The sequence below is a fragment of the Taeniopygia guttata genome, chromosome 27, assembly GCF_048771995.1.
Source record: "Taeniopygia guttata chromosome 27, bTaeGut7.mat, whole genome shotgun sequence".
Lineage (NCBI taxonomy): Eukaryota > Metazoa > Chordata > Aves > Passeriformes > Estrildidae > Taeniopygia > Taeniopygia guttata.
The window spans coordinates 4,102,132-4,117,500 of record NC_133052.1 but is presented as its reverse complement, the minus strand read 5'-3'; the positions used below and the strand labels follow the sequence as shown (position 1 = coordinate 4,117,500).

The 15,369-nt window shown below is 50.9% G+C and overlaps 1 protein-coding gene across 2 annotated transcripts in view; it reads right to left on the bottom strand.

The window, feature by feature from the left end:
- Positions 1 to 2,922: 2,922 nt before the first annotated feature.
- Positions 2,923 to 15,369, bottom strand: part of NSF (N-ethylmaleimide sensitive factor, vesicle fusing ATPase) — a 76,399-nt gene continuing 63,952 nt past the window's right edge. The window contains exons 18-21 of one of the 2 annotated variants that reach the window (XM_030256481.4): positions 10,317 to 10,451; positions 9,394 to 9,507; positions 4,960 to 5,015; positions 2,923 to 4,568 (exon numbers count right to left, since the gene is read on the bottom strand). In XM_030256481.4, coding sequence (XP_030112341.1) covers positions 4,553 to 4,568; positions 4,960 to 5,015; positions 9,394 to 9,507; positions 10,317 to 10,451 — 321 coding nt within the window. In that variant the 3' untranslated portion in view covers positions 2,923 to 4,552. The remainder of the gene's footprint in view (positions 4,569 to 4,959; positions 5,016 to 9,393; positions 9,508 to 10,316; positions 10,452 to 15,369) is intronic. The other variant, XM_030256480.4, reaches the window with a different exon arrangement.

The following is a 15,369-nucleotide window of genomic DNA, read 5'->3' as shown; positions in this document are numbered from 1 at the left end:
GAGGAAGGAGCCCCCAGCCCAGCCCAGCTCCCTCCTTCCTGCTCCGGGGTGATGCTGGGGAACCAAACCTGTCTGAGCACACCAGCAGAGCCCACGGGTGGTCCCTCCCTCCCCCCCCCCTCTGCCCACTCTGTTCCCCACAGCCCCAGATGTCCCACGGAGGGCTTCAGGAAGGCAGAGCCCGGAGCTGACCCTCTGGCACCTGGCCCAGGACACGAGCAGGGCACAGGGCACTGCTGCCACCTCCTACAGGGGACAGCATCGTCCCGGGAGAGGATTGACTAAGCATTCCCTAGCACGACTTAACCCAGAGGGAGCTCAGGGATCTCTCTGGGGACAGGTTACCTGCCAGGTGAGCTGCTGCACCAGCTCTGAACATGGGAGACTTCAGGCAGAGAGGAAATCTCGCACAGCACGAAACTGGGCAGAGCCTTCCCCTGCCCTGGGATTCACTGAGCTCTCAGCAACCAGCCAGAAGTGCCCCCAAGCACGGAACTCTGTGCCATGAGCAGGGATTTGCCAACATCCCAGACCCTTCCCAGGCAGCAGAACCACGGTTTGTCCCCTCCGTGCTCCCCAGGCCATCCCAGTCCTTGAGCACATCCTCTCTTCCTGGGTTTACCTTCCCCAGGAGTTCTGACCCATGAAATTACAAAATAAATACTCCCTCTGTCCTGGTGGGCTCCAGGACCAAAAGCCACACTCAGACACAGCCCAGGCAGTGAATTCCAGGGAATGGTGGCCACTCGGGCTGGGGCTGCTGCTCCTCTCTCTCTTTTCCTGGGAATGAGCAGCTCCTGGAGCTCCTGACCCCCTTTGGAGGAGCCTTTGCTCCCGAAAATTCAAATCCCAGAGAGCTCCAGAAGCTCCCCCAGCTGAGCCACACCGTCCTCTGATATGCATCTATTTAAAGTATATATTAAATCCCCTGTCTGGAAAGACTCCCAGTACCCGACTTTAAACAAAATCCCTCCTTTGTTTGTTTGGTTTTTAATCAAGAAAAGGTATTTAATATTAAATAGAACATTTATTGCCTTGTAATTATTTTACTGTAGCCAGGTATTCTAGCACTGAATGGAAGATCTTTTTCCATCAATCTGCTGTATCCAAAGTTTTGTATAAAGTTGTAGAGGTCGATTTTTTTTTATTTTATATTCAGAAAATTTCTCTTTTTATAAGCATTATTTATTATACAATGTATATACTTGAGTTAACTAAGATTATATATTATATAAATTTATATATTTGGAGAAAAATATATTTCAACTTCCATTTTTTGTGGTACATCATTAAAGAAAAGGTGAAAATTCAAAAATATGCACTTGCCAGCGTGTGTGGTTTGGCTCTGAGGGCCCTGCTGAACAGCTACAGAGCAGTGGGTCATGACCCAGCTGCTCATGGACAGGGAATCATGGAATCCCAGAATGGTTTGGGTTGGAAGGAACCTCAAGGGTCACATAGTTCCAACTGCCTGGCATGGGCAGGGGCATCTGTTATAGGAATCAAGACAATGATGGCAAAAAGAAGATATTTTACAGCTGAGACTTTGATTCAGGGAGTGCCAGGGTACAGTGTGCACAACTGAGATCCAGCACAGAGTCATGGAACCCTTGGGGTTGGAGAAGACTTCAAGATCATTGAGTCCAACCATTCCCACCACTGGCCCCTGTCCCCAAGTGCCACACCCACACAATCCCTCCAGGATGGGGACTCCATCCCTGCCCTGGGCAGCTGTGCCAGGGCTGAACAATTTTCCATGAATAAATCCCATCTAACCCCCCCCTGGACCAGCCTGAGCTGTTCCCTCTGCTCCTGTCCCTGTTCCCCGGCTGTCCCCTCCTGGCAGGAGCTGTGCAGAGCCAGAGATCAACTAAAGCAATGGATCAAACCAAATTCCAGACCCTGCACACCCCCCACATGTACTCACAGGCTGCCTCTGAATCACCTTCCAATGCTTTGGACAGACAAAACCCACATTTTCTGATATAAAAAACCTGTTCTCCTGTCCATGAATAATTCTGTGGGTGTTTCTGCAGCATCCCCTCACATCAGCAATGCTTTTAAGTGCACGCTATTTTCCACTGCATTGGCCTCAAATGTACCTGTCAAAGGGCAAAATAAATATAGAATCACTCATGTTCTTGCCCTGATCCCCAGATTACACCCAAAGCCATCCCATGGAGCCACATGCAGGATGTCAGGGTGTCTCTGCTGGTGCCACCACCACTCACATGTCCTTACCTGGCCCGTGGAGGGGTCTGGACTTCACAGCTCAGGGGGTGAAGCTCTCCCTGTCTGCCCACCTGCCCCAAACCTTCCTCCACCCCACACTGTGCCCCCAAACCCATCCCAGCACCTTCAAATCTGCCTCTGCTCAACAACTCCATTTCAGGGCCACATTTCTGGAAAGTTCAAGATGAAACAGGGTAAGGAAGGGGGTGAAGAATTCAGCCCTTACATTGAAAGCAATATTGTGTATTTATTATACATTTAAAGTCTCTCTGCCAAGAGGAGCCATGGAGAACACACAGGTGGTGGGAAGGTGCTGCCCTTCCCTTGTGCCACCTGCAGGGAACATCTCAGATGGAGATTTTGGAACAGAGGTTGGAGTGGGTCAGTGTCACACCCAGCAGCCCAGCCGGGTTTTCCAGCCTTCCCCAGGTGTGGGATACCCCCACCCTACACACACAGACACACACAGGGCCTCCTCAGCCCTGCAGAGCTCACACAGCTCCAGAATGGGCTGGACCAGAGTGCTCTCACTAACTTCTGTCACAGTAAGAGGGGCCAGCTGCTCAGGCTGGGCTAAATTCACTCCATCCACACTCAGGCACACTCTGAGCACCCCCCTGGCAGCAGCAGCCCAGGGGCAGCTCTGCTTCTCACACACACCAGCACCAGACACAGATGGCACCCAGGTCATCACAAGGAGTTGTGCTTTTTATTGAATCCACTGAATGTGCAATTAAACCAGATATTTATTCATCAGTATAGTTCTGGACACAGACACAATAAGGTTTACATCATTTACTCTGAAATATAAGTTACTGTGTGCTGCTGTCACTCGGACTGGCAGAGGGAAGGGAGGAACAAATAAATTCACGAGATCATACACAAAATGAGAGGGAACCACCACTGGGACTCACAACAGCATCACAACACAACAGCACTGCCAGAGGAGCAGAGTGGAGTGGCTGAAACACCCCAACTGCTGTGAGCACACTGAGGACAACAGTACCTCCACCTGGGCCTGAAGGACGTGGGGCACCCTCCTCCCCTGGGAACACCCCTCTGGACACCACTGCTAGCCCTTACAGTGGGCCTGCTCGAGTTTAGGAAGCTACACTGACTAACAGCTGCTAAATGGCTTTGATTTGATGCCCCACCACACTGAGGTATGTTCCAGGAACCTTCTGGAAGGAGTGGAGCCCAGGGGAGCAGCCTCAGCATCTCCCTGAGGCCACAGGAGCACGGGAAGGAGCGTGGAGCAAGGTTTGATACATTCCTTAATTCAGTGCAAAACATGGCAATACACATCTCGTGCACCTGCAGAGCCTGGCTTCCTCTCTGCCTCTAAGGAGGAATTTCAACCTTTGGTAACATGAAAAGGGATAAAATGAGGCTGGAGGATACCAAAGCTGCCAACTACAGGAACTCAGGAAGAGCTGGAGGCTGGAACCAGCATCGCTAAAACTGTTGTTGAATTAACAACAAGGTTTGATGCCTTAAATACTGGATTTGGAAATTTCCTCTACTCTGATCAACACTTCCCTGCCCTCTTCCAGTCCCCAGTGCCACCAGCAGGGTCCCATCAGGCCCCAAAATACCTGGATATAAATAAAGTGGGTGCAGCAGCCAGGCACCCCTGGAGCTGCACTCACTCCTGTGTGCTCTGTCCGTGGGTGTGGGTCTGGCTCAGACACCAGTGAGGGCTGGGGTGGCACCACAAAAAGCTTCACCTGACCAGGATCAGACAGAGCAGTGCTTCAGCATCCCTCCACCAGACTGGCAGGTTTATTGGAAGTCAGAATCCCTTTCCTACTGCAGGAATGCTGGACACAAGTGTGTGTCAGCCCCAAACCTCACAGGATATTCCCACTGCTCACCCCTAAATGCACAGAGACAGAAGCACAGTGTTCCAGGAGACACTCCCACATGACATCAGAATATGAAAGACAAAGAATAAAAGTACTGTATTGCACTACACATGCAGGTTCCACATGGGGCTCTGGGGATCAGGGGAGCATTTCACTTTGTCCAGTGTGTTGAGCACAGAAGAATAAAGATCCCAGTGTTTGTTCTCCAGGTTGGTCACTTTTCCAGCTGTTGATCTTGCACTTGGTCCACCTTCAGTCTAGGGTAGGGACTCTTGCAAAAGAAGCCAAATCCATCAGGAAAGCATCATGCACATGTATAAAGCATCAAGCACACACTGGAACCCACTCACATGTAGCCAGGATAGATAGTGGTGTGAGTTTCCCCAGCACAGGTACTGCCCTACATGTATTAGAAAGTCATTCTCTAGGAGATGCCACTGTCCCACTGGGCTCAACTACTCCCTGTGGCACCTATGGGGAAAGAGTAGGACATCCTTCTCTCAGACAGGAGACACAAGAAACCAAAATTCCAGATTTTAGATAAACAGCTGGATTTTAGCTCAAGCAGAAGCTCTTTTGATTTACTTTAGTTAAAGAAAGGTAAATTGTGGCCCAGTATCTCATGGACGCTTTAAAAGTCAAAGGTAAATTCAGAAAAGCAGAGAATTCAGGCATGCAGGTTCCCAAACCTTCAGGACCTCCCCCCTCCCAAATTGCTCTAAGAACTGATGTGATACAGCTCTGACAATACAGAGGGGCCAACAAAGAGAGCAGATCCATCCCACTGCAGGCTCCCCTCAGAGCAGCTCATTTCTGAGCAGAAAAGAGAATTTAAACACTGCTTTAAAATAAAAGTACTTACGTTCCTTCTTCTCTCAGAAGAGCCAAGAACTTCTTCACCCGGTACTCAGGATCCATCTAAACACCAAACCAGACAGATCCCATTAGTGCCAGCCCATCCTCCAAGCAGCCACAAAGGAAAGCACAGAATTAGGGGATGTCCTGAGTTGGACAGGACCCACAAAGATCATGGAGTCCAGCCCCTGGCCCTGCACAGACACCCCAACATCCCACCCTGGGCATCCCTGAGAGCACCTGCAGCTCGGGCAGCCTCAGGGCTGGGACCATTCCCTTTCTTGAGATCCAACCCAACCCTGCCTGGCCCAGCTCCAGCCATGCCCTGGGTCCTGTCACTGGTCACTGGTCAGCTGTGCCACCCTCCCAGCAAAGAGATTCTTCCTACTGCTCACCCTAAACCTCCCAAGCACCAAGGCGTAGCCACTGACATCTTGTATCTCATTACTTTCTTTCTTTATCAAAAGCTATCAAGGATATTTGAACCACAATTCAAATCGTGACACAGCAGGGACAGCAAGGAAAGACTGCTCAGGAGACATCCAAGTGCTCAGGAGACATCCAAGTGCTCAGGAGACATCCAAGTGCTCAGGAGACACCCCAGCTGCTCAGGAGACACCCCAGCTGCTCAGGAGACACCCCAGCTGCTGCTGGAGGCCACCAGCTGTAGCTGGATCTGTCCCCTGTGCTGGTGCACAGGATTGCTGATCCTCTCATGGAATAACTCCAGGGAACTCTTCCTTAGATTTCAACCAAAATACAGTGAGTGAGGATTATAAACATTTGGAAATCAGAGGCTAGGCTGCTGGTTCTCAGAATCTTGATGTTGTATTCCAAAAGTTCTTGTGTCCTATAAACTCCAACTTGTGTTCCCTCTGCAAATTCCATCACCAACTGTATCTTCACAACACAGGGGATTCACAGGGCACGGGCCTCCCACCAGTGAGGCCACACGTGGGTCAGGAACTCCTCCATCACATCTCATCACATCCCTTTTACATCCCTCAAGGAAAATTTCTTGCCATCCCAGATGTGAAGAAGCCATCTATTTAAAATTCTGACTGCTGCAATGGAGGGCAACAGAAATGCCTTCAAAAACAGTTCAGAAGAAAAGAAATCCTAAACCAACAACAGTGTCCCAGCAATGCAGGGGAGAAAGAGCCAGCAAGAATTGCTCCTTTGTGCTAAGAAAAGCCTAAAAATGTAAAATCTCCCATGGTTGTGAGATGGAGAGCAAGGCCAGTTCCTCAGTACCAACTGCTGAGCTACTTTTAGATCAGAAAAATAAATTCACTGAAACAAGAAGATTTAGAGGAACTTACTGAGGCTCACTGAGCATTTCATCTCAGCAGCAAAGAGCACTGGCAACAATCAGGGTCCAGGAAGAGAAGAAAGGTGAACCCCCCCAGCAGAGTGTCTGGAATGTGAAATGCCCAGGGACTGAGAGGAGCTCTGGGGCCACCCAACAGGAGAGCAGAGAGAGGCTGTCTGCAGGGTCCCTCCAGCCTAAATCTTCTCCACAACCTCTCCCAGCTGGCTACAAGGAACAGTTCACCTGTCACTGTGCCAGTCTCCCCTTCCTGTGGGGGATGTGGCACTTGGGGACACGGTCAGTGGTGCCCTTGGCAGTGCTGAGGGAACACTTGGAGGGCTCTTCCCACCTCAGTGACTCTGTGGTTCTGTCACAAAGGCTGAAGGCAGCTGGCACAGGAGCTGGCACCTGAACCCTGAACTGATCACCTGCACATGCCCTGCCTCTGGGGCATCCACAGGTCAATCCACACCCCCAGACCCAGCACGGGGTCATGCCTCACCTGGCAAAGGGTCCTGAGTCTTCCCCACCCACAGGGCTCTGCTCTGACCCCACGGCTCTGTCACAGGGTCAGTCCCCAGGCTGCTGTTCCAGAGAATCTTCCCCCCAGTTTGGCAGCAGCATTTCCCATTTCACAGAGCACCAGAGGTTATGTCCAGGAGTCCTGACCCTGCTGCCCCTGTGCTCCACTGGCTTCTGCTCCTTCCCAGGTAGATCAGCCTCTGGGGTTTGTGCCTGCATTTTTAATACAAAATTTGATCAAGTTTGAGTTTTTGTGGCCTTTCAGCTGCCAGCTGTAGTCTTTTGGAAAGGAGCTGTGTGTGCAGGTAAATGCTGTGTGTCCTACACTGTGTCTCCCCAGGAGCCAGTGCAGGTTATGGACTCAGTGCCCATGCACAGCCCTGGTGTCCAGGTGGAGAGGGGTGGGAGGCAGCATCTCCCATCTGGGGAACAGAACAATGGCCTTGGCAAGTTTGAATTCCAGCTGGTGGCTTTAGAACAGGTTTTCTAAGGGTGAAAAGAAGAGCTTTGTCTAACTGTGTCAGATCCTGTTGGGTTTTTAACAGAACTCTGTGGCTGGACCTTTGTTATTTCCTGGTTGTGATTGTTGGGCTCTCTGTGGGTTCCAGTGCCCTGATCCCAGCTCTGTTCACTGCGAGCCTGCACTGCTCTCCTGTATTTATAGCACTTCAGCAGATGGAGTCATGGAAACACCTCAGACCTTTTGGAACAGAGCTGGTTCATATTTAGCTGCCATATGCTGTTACCTCTGCTGTTACACAACCACCCGAAGCCAGTGCCAGAGCAGGAACCACCCTGCTGCCACCCGTCCACGGGCAGCAAAGGGACACCCTCAGTGGCTCTGGGGACAGTGGCAGCAGTTCGTGCCTGATGTTCAGTGTGGGAGAAAGGACACAGTCCCAGCTCTGCCTGGCTGCTCCTGGACTCACCAACACAACAATGGTCTGCTGAAAAATATTAATGCCCAAGAGCAGCTTGCCTGCACAGCCTCAGGCAGAGTGAGGATTCTGTGTCACAGACTCATGGAACATCCTCAGTGGGAAGGGACCCACAGGGATTATCCAATCCATCCTCTGGCCCTGCCCAGACACCCCAACATCCCACCCTGGGCACCCCTGGCAGCGCTGTCCAAACATTCCTGGAGCTCTGGCAGCCTCGGGGCTGTGCCCATCCCCTGGGGAGCCTGGGCAGTGCCAGCACCTCTGGGGGAAGAATCTTTCCCCAGTATCCAACTTAAACCCCCCTGGCAGAGCTCCAGCCACTCCCTGGCTCCTGTCCCCGTCCCAGAACAGAGACTGGAGCTTCCCCTCAGGAGGAGCTGCAGCCCCACGGAATTCTGCTCCAGCTGAACAAGTGACCTCAGCTGCTCCTCCTATGGCTTCACCTTCACACCCTTCACCATCTTCAGGTCCCTCCTGTGGACACTCTCCAGTTCCTTTCCATCCCTATTGTGGTGCCCAGAACTGCCCCCCAGGAGCAGAACAGGCACAGGGGCCAGGCTGGGAACAGAGCTGGGGTCAGCATTCCCACCTCAGAACTCAGAACTGCCCACGACTTACAGAACCTCCACCTTCAGCTTTGAAAACAACCGAGAGAGCAGCACAGGAGCATGTCCTGTGCCATGAGAAGGGAGCCATTGTCAGGGCTCAGGAGCAGGAGCACGGCAGAGCCCGGCAGCCCCTGAAGGCCAGCACCCCTTAAATACATTTAATACATGTGAGCAATGACTTACTGACTTGCCTCCAGGTATGGAATTAAAAGCCAAGGAAGAAGAGGAAAAAGTAATCTAGATAAATGACTTTATTCCCTGAGGTGACATGCAGTCAGAGCACATCCTTAGTGCTGAGCAAGTTTTAACAGAATTGTGAGGAGTGAACAGAGGGGTGCACGACTCGTCTGCTCTGAACTACAAGTCTCTTCACTTCTGCCCTGCCTCTGCGAGGAAGATCTGAGAACAGCTCACTCAGCTGCACTAAATCCATTTGATGGGAGCAGAGGGGGGGCTGGGGGAGCACTGGGATGTCAGGGGAGGATTAGGGCTGCACCCTCAGCCCGTGTCAGCATGAGCATGAGCTTGCTGGCTGGCTCCAGGCATGGGTGCTGCTGCGGGGGAGGGCTCAGAGCTGCATAGTTCTACCCTCTGCAATTATTTTCTTTAAAGTGCTGAAAGTGGTAAATAAAGAGAAGAGCAGCTGAACAGCCTGACAGATTTATCTTCTTCAGGAAAAGAGCACATACACCTGCACAGGCACCTTCTTCTTTAAAAAAAAAAAAAAAACCAAACAAAAACTGAGGTGATTGCTATCTGCAATCTTAACATGCTGGGTGGAGAAAAGAAATTCCATGAAAGGTGAGTTAATCCAGGCCCTCCCATAGCCAGATGCTCTGAAGTGCAGCTCTGAACAGCCCATGGGCACAAGGGGGGATTTAAAGATCTCTGTGGACCAAGATGCAGTGATTTCTTTGTTCTTAACATTTCCCCTCATTGCAACTCTTTTCCCAATTAAACCAATGCAAAGGCTCCCACCAACACCAAGGCTCTGCAGAGAAGGGAACCTCCAGGACTGCTCTAGGGCCCCAGTCCTTCCTCCCCAAAACCATTCCTACCTGTAAGGACATTTCTATCAGCATCAGCAGCTTCTTGATCCCGATCCACACCGGCTTCCCTTTGACGTTCTGTGCAATCGTGCTGCGCTCCTTGTCTTTGAAGTTACCCAGGAGCTGGGGGGAAAATCATTTTAAAAAATCAGCAACAGGAGACTGAGAGTAGGAATAATGGTACCTACCTTGGGAGAAAGGGAATGGGAAGCTAGAAGCTTTTACTAGCTGAGAAGGAAAATGTGTTGCAATGTATCTTAGACAAGTCAAAACACACAAAAAAAAATTCTTTAATTCCCTCGTGTTTTTTTCCATAATATCCCTCATCCAACAGTTAGTGCTGTGCTTTTATGCTGCACTCCAGGGCTCCAGATCAGGGTCTACAAGGAAACAATGGGTCAAGCCACAGGGAGTTTCCACACCTGCTGCAGGAGTGTCTGTGTCTCTCAGGCTCCAGTGACACCACCACTGGGACAAGCTTGCCAATGACACCAAAGATTTGCCTGTTGAGCTTATTTTAACAGCTTTTAGTACTCACTACAACTCCCAATACGGCACAGAACAAGGGGACACTGAAGGCAGGAATTTATAAGGAATTTATAATTTCTCAGCACCAAACACCTTCAGCTGATGCTGTTCCAATTCAGAGCTCAGCACCTCCAGGCACATGCAGTTTAAGTGTCACAATTATACTCATTACCCATTTCCCTGCCCTTGGAATGTTTCAATCCAGACCACAAACCCTTCCCCAGACCTACTGTTCTCTAATTCTGCCTTAATTTAATTCATTAAAAAGCAAATTTAAAAGCCTCAGAACTGCTACGTTATGACACGATGACAAGTGGGATGGGTGTTACCAGACACAGCTACTGCAAAAATCCCTCATTTCCAGCAAGTTTTAAGTCTTTTGTCATCCTTGAACTTTTCCTCACCTCTAAAGCCTCCATGAGCTGCTCCCCCGTGGCAATGTTGGGCACGTGGATGGTGGTGCTGAAGGCATTCAGCATCTCCATCTCCTGCAGGACGTCCTTGCGGCTCGTGGTCCCGATGATCAGGAGCTTGCGGCCCTGCTCAGGCAAGGGAGCCAGAGTCAGGAAAGGAAAAACTGGAGAGAACCAGCCTGGGGAAGGTTCAGCTAACTCCAAATGATGGATGGGAAATGGCTATTTAAAAACTCACTTCAAACAAAATTAATGGGATTAAATCTGTCAGTAATTGAAGTCGCCAACAGCAGCCACAGGAGAGTAGGATCAGCTCTCAGAGCAATGCCACCAACAGGGTCCAAGAATTGTGGTGCACAAAGCCCCACCACACTCACAGCTTCTTCTGAGCCCAGATTATAAATAGCTGGATCCTCATTAAATTTAAAAGCCTGAGCAAACTCCCACTCCCAAAAGCTGAATTACAAATGACTTCTCGGGGGAACGGCCTGTCTTTAGGAATCTGTGGGTACAGTGAATTCCCTGCTTCTGCACAGGCAGTTCCAGTGGATTTCCAGCTCAGGCTTTGAGCAGAGGCTGCTGTGAGTCCCTGAGTCCCCCCTGCAGCTGCACAGGACAGTCCCACTCCAGCAGCCTCCAATTCCCAATGCAGAGTGCACAGAGCAACGCCGAGTCGGCCCAGGCAGTAACGGGGTTTATGAATAATAGAGCAAGTTGTGGAAAACATCAGCTGCAAATGCAAATCCACTGCTGTTTGTTCACCTTGCAGAGCCCTTTCCACTGCTATTTGCATTTCCTGTGCAGGGTTTGGACACTGATCAATACTGGCTGATAGAAGGAGCTGCTGGGATTGTCAGGTGGGCTCATCAGTCCCTTTTCTGTCCCAGTACACAGGGAGCTGGGAGGGCCTGGCTGGCCAAGGACCCCCCTCTTTTGCTGTCCAAAAAGTTTGGCTGAGGCTCCAGGAGTGAAGGGAATGTCCAGTGCCCACTTAGAGGGTGCTGGGCACAGCCCCAAGGCTGCCAGAGCTCCAGAAGCATTTGGACACCACTCCCAGGGATGCACAGGGTGGGATTTTGGGGTGTCTGTGCAGGGGCAGGATCTGGATTTGATGATCCTTGGGGGTCCCTTCTCACTCAGGATATTCTGTGATTCTGTGCAAGCTCTATATTTCAACTTCATGACACAAACCTTCATCATTATAAAAACAAAACCAAACCCTAAAATCTATTTCCATAATGAATCCTGTGACTGCTTTGCATTCCCTTGACAGAGGATGAAAACCTATTTAAACACATCTTTGATGCACAGTGCATCTGCACAGGGTCTGTTCCCTGCACTCCCTGAACAGATTCTGCTCCAGGTGTTGGACACTGAGCAAGGTCTTGAGCTGGGAGTAAGCTCCAGTGCTCACTCCAAGTTTGGTTTTAGTCCAAGAGAGCAAAGGGAAGGAACCAGAGCATGCCCCAGGTCACCAGTGTCACACAGGGCTCTGCAGGGGACATTGTGCTGCCCCTCCTGTGTGACTCCCCTGTGCAGCTCAGAGGAATCACAGCACCACTCAGCCACTTCTTTGGAAAAGAGAAAATGGGGAAAAGCAGCCAATCCCTGAACTGAAAATGCAGCTTTAGAACTGCAGTGGGATGTTTCAGGGCTGAGGGTCCAACACTGCCTGCAGGTCACCTGGGGAAGGGCACAGTGTCCTCAGGACACAGTAACACAGCCACTCCATGGTATTTCTGCCCCATTCCACAGGTGCTGCTCCCATCACATCCTGCACAGCCACAGCTTTACAACTGCACAGGATTTGTTTCCTTTTGGATGGTCCAGCAAGGCCAGGAAAATATTACAGCATTTTACAAGTTTGAGCCAAATCAGGAAGATCTGCCTGGCAAGATGAAAACCCAACACACTCAGTGGAGGGAAAGTGGAAGGAGTTTGATCCTCACTCCCACAGGAACTCAGAAGCCCCACTGGGGGCCCATCTTCAAGGAACCATGGAATGGTTTGGGTTGACCTTCTTGTCCCACACTTTGCCATTGACAGGGACACCCCCATGGGAGATTTCCAGCTAAAGCACTGCATAGACCAAGAGGAGTAAGAGATGCTCAGCAGCAGAAAAGCTTCTTGCCTGCACAAAGACAAAATTCCAGCAGCTTTCCACTACAGAAAGGGTTGGTAAAACAGGGTGTAAACACTGGCCTGGAAGCTGTGTGAGATGAGTCCCCAGAACACCTGAGCCCACAGGTGTGGCCCAAACAGAGACATCTGCTCCCAAGGACAGGGCTCAGAGGTGCCTCAGCCTGCAGAGATCCCCTGGCAGGGCAGCAGAACGGCTGCAGGAGCACCAGGAATTAGCCAGAACTGACTGGGAACATTTCATCTCAGCTCTGCCTGCCTTTGCTTTCATTGCTCTGGATTTCCTCACCACCCTCTCCTCAGGGAGCTCTTGCTCCTCCTGTGGTGCTGCTGTGGCTGATGTTGCAGACCCTGTAACTCAGCAAAGGAGAATTCCTGCTCCCTTAGCCAAGGAATCCTAATGTCTTAGGTTGCAAGATGTGGCTGGGGTGTGTATTCTGTCACCATCTCTCAGAGCTGGGGCAGTTCTCTGCTGTTCTTTGGGCAGTTTTCTTTATCTCTTCCACAGCCAACCCTCCCTCCAGGAGATCTCTGCTGTTCATGGCCACTGAGTGTCCCTGCATGGCTGAGAAAATTCCATCATCCATGGGGAGAGGCTCTGACCAGGGGAGGAGCCGAAAATTCCTACCTGGATCCAATCTGACCTGGGAACAGCACAGCAGCCTTTGCCCCCTGCATTCCCAGAGGAGCAGCTTTCTTCCCACTGCATTCCCAGAGGAGCAGCTTTCTTCCCCACTGCATTCCCAGAGGAGCCCAGGCCCATCTCCCCCAGCCCTGGAGCTCCAGAGGAAAACTCCCCCCTTGTGCAGGATCCTGCTCCAGCAGAAGCACAGCTGGCACTGCAGGAGGGCTGAGCCACCCTGGGATGGGGCTGCTGCCACCTCCCTGACCCACAGCCTGCCAGGGCTGCTCTGACTCTAGCAGTGGTTTTTTGTTTGTATTATTGCATTTGTATTTTTAATTTTCCTAGTAAAGAACTGTTATTTCTTTTCCCACATCTTTGCCTGAGAACCTCATAATTTCGAAATTATAATAATTTGGAGGGAGAGGGTTTGCATTTTCCATTTCAAGGGAGGTTCCTGCCTTCCTTAGCAGACACCTGGCTGTTCAAACCAAGACACACAGCCATCCATACACATGCCAGGCACCTCCAACAGCTTCACTGCTGCACAGCTGAGGTACCAGGGCACAGAGGAAGCCCTGCTCAGGATAGACTCCTGACCAGAACTGAGGCCTCCAAATCACAGAACAACCCCTCCTGCAAGTGCTGGAACACCCAGAAGTGGTTCTCCTAAAAACTTGTTTATTACTGTATGGAACTCTCAAAATCCTGAGCAGCTTGGGCAAGGGGCTGTGTTAATAACAGTTTCCCACGAACTATGAGCATTTAAGAGGGGAAAAACTGCTCAGTTGCACCCAGGCAGTGTCTGTTCCCCAAATATAGCTCCCAGCATGTGTACAGTGCCTGGCACACTGATCAGGCATCAATCAAAGGGATAACTTCCTCAGAGTGCTTGCCTGAGGGATGCTGCCCTCATACATTAATGAAGTCTGTGCCTGATGACAATAAAAATGGAATTTAGCTTGGAGTTTCGTCAGGAAAGGACACAGGCAGCACAGGAATGCCACAGTGAGGGGAGTTTTACCTGCTGGCACTTCAGGTGTCCATGATTGATGTCACCATCAGCCCTTCCTTCCCAGCTGCTGGAGCCCAGATGACACATTCCTCCTCCCAGGAAAGCTGCCCATGCTCTGGGCAAACATTTCCTAAAGGACCAATTCCGTGGTGGCCAGCCTGGCCAGTGCCACCCTGAGCCAGCTGGACACAAAGCCAGCGGGGCAGGGGGAGGTGGCTGCACACACTGAAAGGGCTCTGAAGCCCTGTGACCACTGAGGGAACCACTGGCACTGGTCCCTGTGGGAATTCTGTGGGAACACCAGCTCAGCCTCACTCTCTGTGTGACCACTGGGACAGATTCAGGAACAGGAAAAGAGCAAAACAGGGTCACCATTCTGCCATGTGAATCCAGGAGTTCCTTCCTGTTCCAAATACAGCTTCAAATCCATCATTGCTGAGCTGGGATGTTCATCTGGAGAAGGGAAGGGCCTGGGGACACCTTAGAGAACCTTCTGGTGCCTAAAGGGGCTCCAGAAGAGCTGGGGAGGGACTGGGAACAAGGGGGAACGGCTTCCCACTACCAGAGGGAAGGGTTGGGTGGGATATTGGGCAGGAATTGTTCCCTGTGAGGTTGTCAGGCCCTGGCACAGGTGCCCAGAGGAGCTGTGGTGCCCTGGATCCCTGGCAGTGCCCAAGGCCAGGCTGGACAGGGCTTGGAGCAGCCTGGGACAGTGGGAGGTGTCCCTGCCATGGCAGGGGTGGCACTGGATGGGCTTTAAGGTCCCTTCCAGCCCAAACCATTCCATGTTTCTGTGATTCTGTTTAGTTGGAGAAGTCAGAGAAAGCACCAGGGATGGTCAGAAATAGGGAACAACTTCCCTAAATAGATCCTTGGTAAAAACAGAGAGGTTTATAAAATCATAGGTGGTGTAGAGATGAGGGAGAGACTGCTGCTTGTCATTTCAGAAACCAGGGAGCACAAGAAGGAATTCTCAAACATCAGATAAACTGAAATAAAGGGTATTTGCTCTCACCAACAGCTCAGCTGGACTCAGGCACGCACAGTGCTAAGAATGGAAAGGCTTAACAAGGTTGAAAAGCACCAGGATGAGTTCCCAGAGGGCAGATCCATGAGAAATTTTTAGATATATCTCTGTTAAAATCTATTCCCAGGGTCCCTGAACCACTGACGTAGTTGGGAGCTCCTCAGAACAGATGGCTACTCCTCAAAAGTACTTCAAATTTTTAACAGCTTCACTCAAAAGATCCTGATATTTCCCTGCTTTC